Raw genomic sequence first — 11,712 nt, forward strand, 5'->3', positions numbered from 1 at the left:
CTGCCCAACCGTATGGGGGTGGAGGAAGGGGAGAAAGTTTCAGTAGAGGAAGGGGAGGCGAGGGGGGAAGAGGAGCTGGTAACCAAGGGGGGAGAGGCCCGGTAGGGGAACGAAGAAGGGGGGAGGGTGGCAGCGACAACTATCATGGGCCGCAACAGATGGATGTGGAGGTCAGGAGGGGGATCCAGGACGATGAAGCTGAGAGGGGAGCACGGAAGAGATTGGTGGCCGCGGATGGTTCCATCAATATTAGAGGACAGTCACTTCCTCATCTGGAAGGCAAGGTTGCAGGCACTGTTTTGCTAATTGAAGGTGCTTCTTCTTCTGATCCGAGAACTGCTGCGGTTACGACGCCGGAGAAGGTGCATGTTGGTAAGAAGAGGAGACAGGAAGGAGAAGTGGATGAAGAGGTGGAGATGATGAACAGGGCGGCCTCCCTAGAGGAGGACCGCCAAGCTTAATGAGGACCTTATGCTGGAATTGCCGTGGGATTGGCGACCCTGGAACAGTTAACGAGCTCAGTGCTCTCGTAGTGGATAGTGCGCCGTCGGTCCTTTGTATTGTGGAGACGCAAATTGCAAAGAATCGAGTGGAGGGTTTGGCGGTGTCTTTAGGTTTCAATAGTAGTTTTGCAGTAGCTAGTAGTGGTAGGAGTGGAGGTCTTTGTATTTTCTGGAAGCCGGAGGTTAATCTCGTAATAAAGAATTTTTCGCAGTATCACATTGACTCCTGGATTTCGAGTTCAGGTTCAGAACCATGGCGTCTAACATGCTTCTATGGGGAGGCAACCAGAAGCTTGAGGTACAAGACGTGGGAGACGATGAAAAGGTTGAGAGGGGAAAGTACCCTGCCGTGGCTATGTATTGGCGATTTCAGTGAGATACTTCGGCAGGAGGAACAATTGCGTCCTAATATTCGGGACAGTGCTCAAATGGAGGGTTTCATAGATGCGGTGGATGTATGTGGCCTGGCAGACATTGGTTATATGGGTCTTGATTGGACGTTCGAAAAACGAGTGACTGGGGGGGCATTTCTGCAGAGTTCGGCTAGACCGGGCCTTGGCTTCGCCAAGCTAGTCAAGCATGTTCCCTTTTGCAACCCTGGAACATCTAACAGCTGCCAAGAGTGATCATAGCCCGATACTTCTCAAGACTGATATGGAGGCAGGCAATCAACGATCTTTTGGGAATAAACCTTTCCGCTATGAATGTGCATGGGAGATGGACGAGAGGTTCAGAGAGGTGGTTAGCGAAGCATGGGATGGGAGAGGACCGGCGAGGACACTTACTGAATTGGCTAGCAAGTTGCATGATGTATCGACCTCTATGTCAAGGTGGAGTAGGAGGACTTTTGGTTCGGTGCGCCAGGAAATGAGGGGCTTGCGCCGGCAGCTTGCGGATCTCCGCGACGACCCTTTGCGGACAGGACCGGGGGAAGAAGAGAAGGGTGTGATGGACCGCCTTATTGAGCTAGCGTACAGGGAGGAAGTCATGGCAAAACAACGCTCTCGTATCACATGGCTAGCGGAAGGGGACAATAATACCAGGTTTTTTCAACGGAAAGCTAGCGCCCGACGGGCTAAGAACAGGATCGTTAAACTGAACCGTGCTGATGGCTCGGTGTGCACGGACCCAAGCGAGCTGGCTGCTATGGCTACGGAGTTATACAAAAACCTCTATGCGTCTGAAGGAACTATTGGCATGGAGGAGGTATTGTCTCATATACCTACACGTGTAGATGGAGATATGAATGCCCGTCTCAATGCAGAGTACAGTAGAGATGAAGTTAAGGAGGCCCTCTTTCAGATGTTTCCAACCAAGGCACCGGGTCCAGATGGCTTTCCCGCGCATTTTTTTCAGAAACACGGGGACTTATGTGGTGATGAGGTTACAAGGATGATCATCCGAGTGCTTGATGGAGTTGATTCACCAGAGGAGATCAACAACACGTTCATTGTTTTAATCCCCAAGATCTCCAGTCCAAAAGTTTTAGGACAGTTTCGGCCTATAAGCCTTTGTAACGTAATCTATAAGATTGCATCGAAGGTCTTAGCCAACAGGCTGAAGCAGATTCTCCCCGATATCATCTCCGAAGAGCAGTCCGCTTTTTTCCCCGGACGCCTTATCACAGATAATTTTATTACGGCTTATGAGTGTTTGCACTATATGAAAACCAGGAGGGTGAAGGGAAACAGGTTTTGTGCACTTAAGCTAGATATGATGAAGGCATATGATCGCCTCGAGTGGTCGTATCTGAAAGCGGTCATGATTAAGTTGGGTTTCAGTCCCAGATTTACAGAGACCATTATGAGGTGCGTTTCTTCGGTTTCTTTTTCCGTTCTGTTTAACGGTGGCAGCTTGGAAGGATTCAGGCCTACACGTGGACTTCGGCAGGGGGATCCGATCTCGCCTTACCTTTTCCTGCTAGCTGCGGAGGGCTTATCGTGCCTTTTGAAGTCCAATATTGGGGTTCAGGGAATATCAGTGGCGCCTGAAGCCCCTTTGGTTAATCACCTACTTTTCGCTGATGACAGTTTACTCTTTTTTGAGGCAAACGATGAGGCTGCTACAAGGGTTAATGGTCTGCTGAGAGTATACTGTGATGCTTCGGGGCAGAGAATCAATGTGGAAAAATCATCAATCTTTTTTAGTAAGGGGGTTGCGGATTCGGTAAGAGGATCAATCATGAATATCCTTGATGTGCACAATGAGTCGTTAACTGTTAATTGAGAAGTATTTGGGTTTGCCATCAGATGTGGGCAGAGCAAAGGAAGGATCTTTTAAATATTTGAAGGACCGTATTTGGAAACGTGTTCAGGGTTGGATGGAAAAGTGCCTGTCAGTGGGAGGGAAGGAAGTTCTCATCAAGTCTGTAGCCCAGGCCATTCCAACATACTCAATGGCATGTTTTAAGCTACCCTGAGGTTTATGTGAGCACATCAATAGTTTGATACGTAAATTTTGGTGGGGGAGTAAAAACGGTGAGCGGAAAACAGCATGGGTGTCATGGGAAACAATGTCAAAACCAAAATTTATGGGCGGCCTGGGTTTCCGAGACATCGAGCTATTCAACCTAGCTCTTCTTGCCCGGCAAGCGTGGTGAGTGATGCAGCAGCCGGAGTCCTTGATCGCGCGCATTCTTAAAGCTCATTACTTTCCAAATACAGACTTGCTGAACACCACACTTGGCAATGCTCCTTCGCAGGTTTGGCGGTCACTCTTGGAGGGCCGTGACATTCTGTGTTTGGGGCTCATCAAGAGAATTGGCACCGGAGCAACTACGCATATTTGGCAGGATAACTGGTTGCCGAGAGATTACAAGTTGAGGCCCTTTTGTGCCCGCTCCATGAACCCGCCGGTGATGGTTTCAGAGCTCATCAACTCAGCCACAAGATCATGGAACCGACAAGTATTATCTGAGCATTTCATTCCTGCTGATGTTGAAGCGATTCTCAATATACCGCTCAGTACCAGGCAACAGGAGGACTTTTGGGCGTGGCACTACGACAAGAGAGGGATCTTCTCGGTCCGGTCAGCTTACAGGATGATCTGCGCCATCAAAACACAATGAGAGGATTGGCTTGAACATCGTCCTGATCATTCTAACGTGGCTGCGGACAAAAACTCTTGGTCTCAGCTATGGAAGGTGAAGGTACCCTCAAAGATAAGAGTTTTTGTATGGCGGTTGGCGCATACCTCTATCCCTACCGGCCTGGTGAGACATGTTAGACATATGGCAGAGTCCACCGCCTGCTCTATATGCGGAGCAATGGAGGATACATGGCGCCACTCGCTACTGAGTTGCCGCATGGCGAGATGCGTTTGGGCTCTGGAGGATGATGAACTGGTTGAGCATATGATATCAAACCAAACCGAAGATGCGAGACTATGGTTGTTCTGGCTGGTTGAGAATACAAATCAACGAGACCTAGCTCGAATTTTAGTGACCATGTGGGCGATTTGGTGGGCCAGGAGAAAAGCTATACACGAGGAGGAATTTCAGAGCCCGCTTTCCACTATGTCTTTCGTAAGCAGATTTTTGGAGGAGCTGGATATAGCTAACTCCCTAAAACCCTCGACTGCTGTCACACGAAGGAACCGACAACGAGCAAAGGTGTGGCTACCACCCCCGGGCGAGACCTTAAAGCTAAACTGTGATGGGGGGCTGTCAACCTTAGGAGACAAAGGAGCAGCAGGAGTTGTGTGTCGTGACAGATTTGGCAAGTTTCTTGGTACATCTGCAATGGTGTTCGATGGCCTCACTGACCCGGCAAGTCTTGAGGCTCATGCATGCAGCGAAGCACTAGCTCTAGCCCGAGACTTGAATCTTCAGGATCTAACCATTGCCACGGATTGTGCTGAAGTGATTGCAAACATTAGATCGTCAGGGGCTCCTTCTTATGCTCTTATCCTTCTTGAGATCCATACTAGCTGTAATGATTTTTCTTCTGTTGATTTCCGTTTTGAGAGTAGAGATAATAATTTTAAGGTCCACTTGCTTGTCAAGGGAGCTGCGTCTCTCGCAGTGGGTCGCCATGTGTGGCTAGGGGTTCTACCAGAGATTGCTTGTATTCCGGACGTTGTGAACTTTGAATAAAATCCTTAGTTTATCTTAAAAAAAAAAGCAAAGAAAACTGCCCAAAACTAGAGGTGGGTCCATCCCATGTACAACTCTAGTATACCGAAGACAACCGGAGATGGCGCTGATGCATAGCCTTGCACGTGTTTGCGCCGTAGTGTTCTCGTGCGACACATAGGAGGGTCCATCAAAGTGCACAAAGTAGCTTCATCTTTATGATAAATTGTCTACCGTTAATTTTGTTTGAAATTACCAAAGCATTATTATGGTATATAAAGATGAGTTTAAAGTCCCAAACGCCGAATTTTAACAACCGCTAAAAGTGAACTCTATAATCAAATTCACTTTTTCTAAAAAAAATGTTCACTTTATTATTTCGAGGAAACAAATCCACCAACATATGGTTTTTTTTAAGGAGCAACTAATTAACGAGCGCTCCTTCGTGAGTCTCGCAACGATCAGCGCCACTTAGCACGCTCACAGTCATTCGCCACGTGTCGCGCTCTGGACGCTCCTTTTGGATTTTGTTTTTTTTTTATTTTTACGCACGCGTTTTCGGCTTTTTAAAAGGTTTTTTTCCCGGGTTTTTTTGACATTTAGATTTTTTACCGGTCTTCCCTAGCTTTTCGACCAAAAAAAATTTGCGTAAAAAATGCATTTTTTTCGCGAGAGTCACGATTTTTTTTTCGCGAGAGGCACGGTTGTGCTTTCGCGAGAGGCATGGTCGTGCCTCTTGGAAACGGAAAAAAACGTGTTTTCTGTTTTTTTTTCTTCCGCGAGAGGCACGGTTTTGCTTCCGCGAGAGGCACGGTTGTGCTTTCGCGAGAGGCACAGGCGTGCCTCTTTCGGAAAGGGAAAAACGCGTTTTCTGTTTTTTTTCTTTCGCGAGAGGCACGGTTTTGCTTCCGCCAGAGGCATGTTGTGCTTTCGCAAGAGGCACGGGCGTGCCTCTTTCGGAAAGAGAAAAAAACACGTTTTCTGTTTTTTTTTCACGAGAGGCACGGTTGTGCTTTCGCGAGAGGCACGGGCGTGCCTCTTTCGAAAAGGAAAAAAAGGCGTTTTCTGTTTTTTTTCCTTTCGTGAGAGGTACGGTTTTGCTTCCGACAGAGGCACGATTGTGCTTTCGCGAGAGGCACGGGCGTGCCTCTTTCAGAACAGGAAAAAAACGCGTTTTTTGTTTTTTTTTTCTTTCGTGAGAGGCAGGGTTTTGTTTCCGCGAGAGGCACGGTTGTGATTTCGTCAGAGGCACGGGCGTGCCTCTTTCGGAAAGGAAAAAAAACCCGTATGTCCCGGTTCGGTTTTTTCGTCCGTTTTTTCGTGAAAAAAAAGTTCGTCAAAAACTATCAACATGGGATCTAGTTTTAAAGATCTCGACGCGAGGAATCCAATGGCGAAAGTGGTTCGAGATTTGTACGCACGGTTTAAGAGATAAAACATTTTGAATAAACGGATCTACGAAAAAAAGGGAAAACTCCCAGGTTGCGACAAGTGGCGCACATGCAGCGCGCCACTTGTCGCAACCTGAGGAAGTTGGAGTGATCTCCGCAAGGAGTACTCCTTAATTAGTGATTTCGTTTTTTAGGCAAATCAAAATATGTGTTGGCACCCAGTTATATAATTAATCAATCTCAATTCTCAGACCCAGCATTTGGAAGGCCCAATGGGCAAATGGGCCAGGATCACGGGAGACTGACACTGGCCCCCAAAAAGCCCCTCCTTCCTCCCCCTTTGTTCCGGCAGCCGTCCGTCCGCCCGTCGCCGTCGCCGACGTGGTCTCCGATGGCGGCGGGGGACGCCGGGCCCTTAGGTCGCCGCTGTCTCCAAGGTAAGTAAGTGTCCCATCTACATCGTCGGTCTCCGGTCTCCTCTTCCTGTAATCCAGTCATGAAATGCTGTTGCAACCATTGTTCCCTGCGACTAACTGAGCTCATCTTTTCTCAGTACTGAGTTGTTGTTCTCGTTCTGGTTCCCCGGCGAGCTGAATCCCTCCTTTTTATCTCCCCCGGCGTTTTCCTAAATAACAGTGGTTGGGGAATCGATGCGGATCTGGATTCAGGGGCGGTGATAGTGCAGTCTGTGGACTGAAGATTGGAGCCCTTTAATTTGTCTTCTGTAGAAGAGTAATGTTTACTGCCACCAGAGATTTCAATATGAACTACATACGGATGTATATGGACATATTTTAGAATGTAGATTCACCCATTTTGCTCCGTATGTGGTCCATATTGAAATCTCTAGAAAGACTTACATTTAGGAACGGAGGGAGTAGAATCCTTGCTCAGTTTTGTGTGAGCTAATGGTAAACAGAGTCTACAGCAATCTCTGAATTATTGTGACCGTGCAGTAGCCATAGGCTTTTGTCCATGCCCAACTAGAGATTATTTGGATGATTGCTTCAACACTGGTCTGAAACTATGCCAAGACACTTGTTTTGGCATTAGATGAGTGCGTGGGGATAAAATTATACAGGTAGCATGCTGAATTTCTTTTTGACAATCTACTTTGATTTCTGAATACTATAAGGAAGTCAATTTTCTATCACATCTTTGTTTCTCATATAAAAAGAATGCTTATAGAATAGCAAGGTATTGTAAATTGAAGTATTACTTAACTAATGTTCATGTGGAATTGGAAAATAATTCTTGTATTTATACTATATTATGCATAAACCAAGTGCATTAATTCGTTTAGAAGGAGCAAAGAATCACAAAAATTGCTTTTGATGCTGTGAGCAAGAACATCATATTAAGTGATTAACCTAAGTAATACCTAAACAAAATAGCTGTATCTCCCTGGAACAACGATCTACTGAACCACTCCAACCAGCCTCCAGAGTTTGCACTCTTTGATTATGTATCCAGTAGAGCCGCAAATTAGGGTGAGTGGAACGAGAACTGTGATCCCCTGAATCTGCTAGTCAATGCATTAAGTCCAATGGAAGATGTAACAATGATTTACCAAGCTTCTGCCACCAATATGCTGCACTGGAAGAACCAGCACTGGATCTTATAATCTGATCATATTGAATGCCGTCCAGTGTTTCTCCATTTCCACACAAACTTCGCTGGTGTCAGTGAATCAAGTGTGCTGGCACTCAACTGGTCTCAAAGATGCGGCTCTTCGTGAATTGGCCTGGACACTCAGAGATCCCAAAACATCAGCATTCCATTCATTATTTAGAGCCTCCTGAACAATTTGCGTATTCTTGATTCTTGTTGTCACAAGGGAGAAGAGAGCTGATGCAGGCTGCTCAGTTAAGCACTTGTTCAGCCATCTATCCTCCAGAAAAGGAACTTCTGCACTTCCGAGCTGCAAAGAAATGAAGCATTGAATAAAGCATGAATATCTTGTTTGACATTGACCTTCTAGAACAGCAATCCATGTGGTAAAGTATTTTTTTTATTTCCATCCATCTTGTTGATTGATTGGATAAGATTGATTTACATGTTTCTTCGATTCATGTTGATGAAAAAGAAGGTTTTAATATGTTTGTCATGCTTACAGGTTTTCTATTGTGATGATGTCCTTCTTCTTTTTATTGCATTGCCAACAATAGGTTCCCTCACGATAACCTGATGTATCGTGTTGGTGCTGCTTATGTTGATCTCAGAGCAGAGCTGACTAAATGTTTTGCTGCATCTTATGACATTGAGTTTCTTCAGGGAAATAGGTAAGCCTGTCTGGGGAAGCAACTCAAGTTTCGGACATTTCTCTATGCACAGAGACTCAAGGGATGTGAGATCAATCATGTTGGATGGCAGTGATGTCAATTTTAGACAGCCAGTGAAGCGAATTTCCTTCACTGAGGTGAGTTGTTGCAGCCATTCCTCCTGATCACTGTTAAAAGCTTCCAAGCAGTCGGATGAGATATCCAGCATATGAACGGTGGCTAGGCTGCTTGTTTGCAGAGAGGTAAAGAGAAGTTCCAAGCGGTCCAGGGAGAGCTGAACACCGAGGGGCATGCTGGCATCAGCTGTATCTTCAGGTTCATGACTGATTACCTTCTCAGAGGCTGAGTCACATACTGAAATTTTGATTTTATTGAATGATGGTGGGAACGGCAAAGGCCCCATCAACTTGTTACATTTCTGAATACGGATGTCACGCAGGCGAGGAAACACATTTTGGTTGTTCTCAACGCCTGACCATCCTTTCCACTGAGTCATGCCTTCAAATAGAAGCTCTTCTAGTGATGGAAATGCCTCTGCCGCATTGCCGTAGAATCCAGAATCAATCTTTTCCAGTTTTGTCAAACGCATTATCCTTAATTTCTGCAGGAAGGGTAAACTCCCAAATGGTGGAAGGGTCTTCCAGTGATGGCAGCAGAGCAATTCAATGGAGTGAATGTTGGATGCGTATTCAAAGGATAGCCAAGAAGGAGACTTGATTCCCATGTAACCTCTGACACAAAGTGCTCTCAAGTTGGCATTTGGTTGTAACCCTTCAAACACGCCTTCATGGTCACTGTTGGTGCTCTGTTTGAGATGATTCCACGAGAGTGCTAGCTTGTTCAGGTTCTTCTTATCAAATAATCTTGCCTCATTTGCTTCTTTGCTGCATCTTACATTCTGAAGATTTGTTATGGTTAGCGTCCCTCGAAGTTCATTCAACTCCCTCAGTTGGCATATGTTGCGCTTCATGTTACTCTTCACTTTGTACTCTTCTAGTTCCTGGAGGGATCTTAGCTTGCCAATCCATTCTATGCCTGAAATTATTTTCTTCGGAGCCTTCAGGTATCTTAACTGGGTCAGCCTACTTAAGCCCTCTTGGAGTTCCTTTTCCACGATCCTGTCTTGATGAGTTTGGAGACTCAATCCATGTAAATGGTAGAGTTTGAATAATGACTCGGGGACATTGATAAATCTCATACTTCCATGAATGTTTAGATACCTAAGGTGTTTCAAATGATCAATTTTGTCTGGGAGAATACCATCAGGATTGTGCAGTACTAAGACCCTTAAGCTTCTTAGCTCTTGGAGTGTCTGACCAAGACCATAATTGAAGGTTGATGAGGGTATTCTTTTCTGGGAAGCACCTTCTTCTGCCTTGCAAATTATTAAGCTTCTCAGATTTTTCTTCAATTCTGTGAATTCTTGCAAAATCCAGTACACCTCAGATATACTGCTTGCACTGACATATAGGTGGCGAACATTTCTTGGAACGCATACCTGGAGTTTATCTTCTATTCTGAAGTGTTCTCCATTGGAGACCGACTCTGCAAAATCATGCAGCAAGTCGTGAACTACATAATGGTCATCTTGGCTGGGTACCTTCTCAATGAATGAAAGCTGCAACAGGTCATTGATATAACGATATGCAATTTCATCTGGTGCATCTGTGTTAAGGAAACCATGAGCTCTCCACATCTGTACTAGCTCATCTCCTTGAAGGTGGTATTTCTTAGGAAACAATGCAAAGTAAACAAAACATTGCTTCAAATGGTCAGGAAGATGCTCATAACTCAGTCGCAATACTGGTATAATATCATCTTCCTTTTGCTCTATTTGACACAATTTTCTTCCACAGATAGAACTCCAATGTTTTTCTTTTAGCACCGGTTTCAGTGAACTCCCAACTGTCATTGCAGCTAAAGGTGATCCGGCCAACTTGCTCACCACTTCTTGGCCAATTTTTTTCAGTTTTGGAAAATCAGAAGGATTTGCATCACCGAATGCACATTGTGAAAAGAAATCCCAGTAGTCTTCATCTTCTAAGCCATGTAACTCCATGATCTCTGTTGATTCATTCATACTTGCAACATTTTTGCTTCGAGTTGTAACTATTACTTTGCTGCCCTTGCTAGCAAACTTCAGGGGTTTGAACAGGTTCTCCAATTGGCTCCTCAATACATTCCATACATCGTCAAGGACTATCAAAGCCTTTTTCCCATTCAGCTTATCCCGAAGTATCCTCTGAGCTTGATCTAAACTACTGCTGAGATTATCTGACTCTGCCATCTCTTTTGTTAGACGTACAACATCAAATTTATCTGAGACATGGAGCCATACTGTGAGATCAAAGTGATGTGTGTCATGAAAGTGGTTATACACTCTCTGTACTAGCGCTGTCTTACCAACACCACCAATACCAACAATTGATATAACATCATATGGCTGACTGGATTGCTCATTGATCTGAACAAGTAATTTCTTCAGATGGTTTTCTTCATTAACTCGACCGAAAAACTTCCCTGAGCTTGGCATAGAGCTTGTTGTGCGCCACTGAACTGCCTGTTCTGGTTTGCTGTCCTCTATCTTGACAAAATCCAGAAATCTTTGCATCTCACTATCAATCTCAACAAACTTATCGACTACAGAAATCAACTCATCTATATCTTCATCAGAGAATAGAAAGCGTTTGAGAAGACGAACCGACTGATTTACTGTTGAGCCGCTGCTACTGCTAGTGGTGGTAGAGGCAGTGGTTATGGTGCTTGCGGATGAAGAAGACGAGCCAGCTGCAGCTGAAGCAACTGAGCTAATCATGCCCCTGTCTTCAGCTTGTGCTTGGAGAACTCGATAGTCAAACAAATCGAGAACATCCTCAGCTTGACAGGCAGCATCTTTGATTCTCCTTAGCCAACTTCCCATGGCTGTGTTCTTTGCCTGCACTCTCTCGGCTATGTGTATCGCTGTTTGGATCGATGATAGATTCTTCTCTAGGATTCTCAGTTTCTCCTTTGTATCTTTCCGTTGGTATTCATACTGGTCCCCAGCATAGGAGCACACCTTCTCAACTAGCTTGGTGATGAAGGCTGAGGCCACCCATCCTCCTATTGCTGAAGCAGCCATTGCAGCTCAGATGCTGCAACTCGAAGGAGTTGTCAAATGCTGGTTTCAAGTGGCCGCATAAAGGAAAATGAATGTTGATTTGAAGAGAGTTGGTATCTAGATGCAGTCAAGAGAGAATCATGAGTATAAAACTAATTATGTCCTTAGAAACTTCCCCGAGTTGCATCGTCTTGTTTTGTTACGCCTATATCCTAGTGAAGGTTAGTAAATGTCTCTTTCAACTTTGTTCTTGCTATTTTCCTTTGTCAGTGTGTGTACCATGATTTACCTGAAGGTGTTTCTAAGTAAAAGACTTATATTGTCAGTGTATGTCCTTTTACTTGTTGGACAACACTAAGACTGA

General features: G+C 45.1%; 1 protein-coding gene across 1 annotated transcript; it reads right to left on the reverse strand.

Moving 5' to 3' along the window:
* Positions 1-8,995: 8,995 nt before the first annotated feature.
* LOC123038856 (putative disease resistance protein RGA3) lies at positions 8,996-11,369 on the reverse strand. Its single transcript, XM_044462279.1, has 2 exons — positions 9,117-11,369; positions 8,996-9,019 (listed from the first exon to the last, which is right to left on the reverse strand). The coding sequence occupies exons 1-2, from the start codon at positions 11,367-11,369 to the stop codon at positions 8,996-8,998; spliced, it is 2,277 nt and encodes a 758-aa protein (XP_044318214.1).
* Between the last annotated feature and the right edge of the window lie 343 nt (positions 11,370-11,712).

Source organism: Triticum aestivum, chromosome 2B, assembly GCF_018294505.1.
Source record: "Triticum aestivum cultivar Chinese Spring chromosome 2B, IWGSC CS RefSeq v2.1, whole genome shotgun sequence".
NCBI lineage: Eukaryota > Viridiplantae > Streptophyta > Magnoliopsida > Poales > Poaceae > Triticum > Triticum aestivum.

Coding starts and splice junctions, on each gene's coding strand:
- LOC123038856 (XM_044462279.1), bottom strand. CDS start 11,369: ATGGCTGCTTCAGCAATAGGAGGATGGGTGGCCTCAGCCTTCATCACC. Junction 9,020..9,116: donor GCAGCAAAGAAGCAAATGAG/GCAAGATTATTT, acceptor GCGTGTTTGAAG/GGTTACAACCAAATGCCAAC.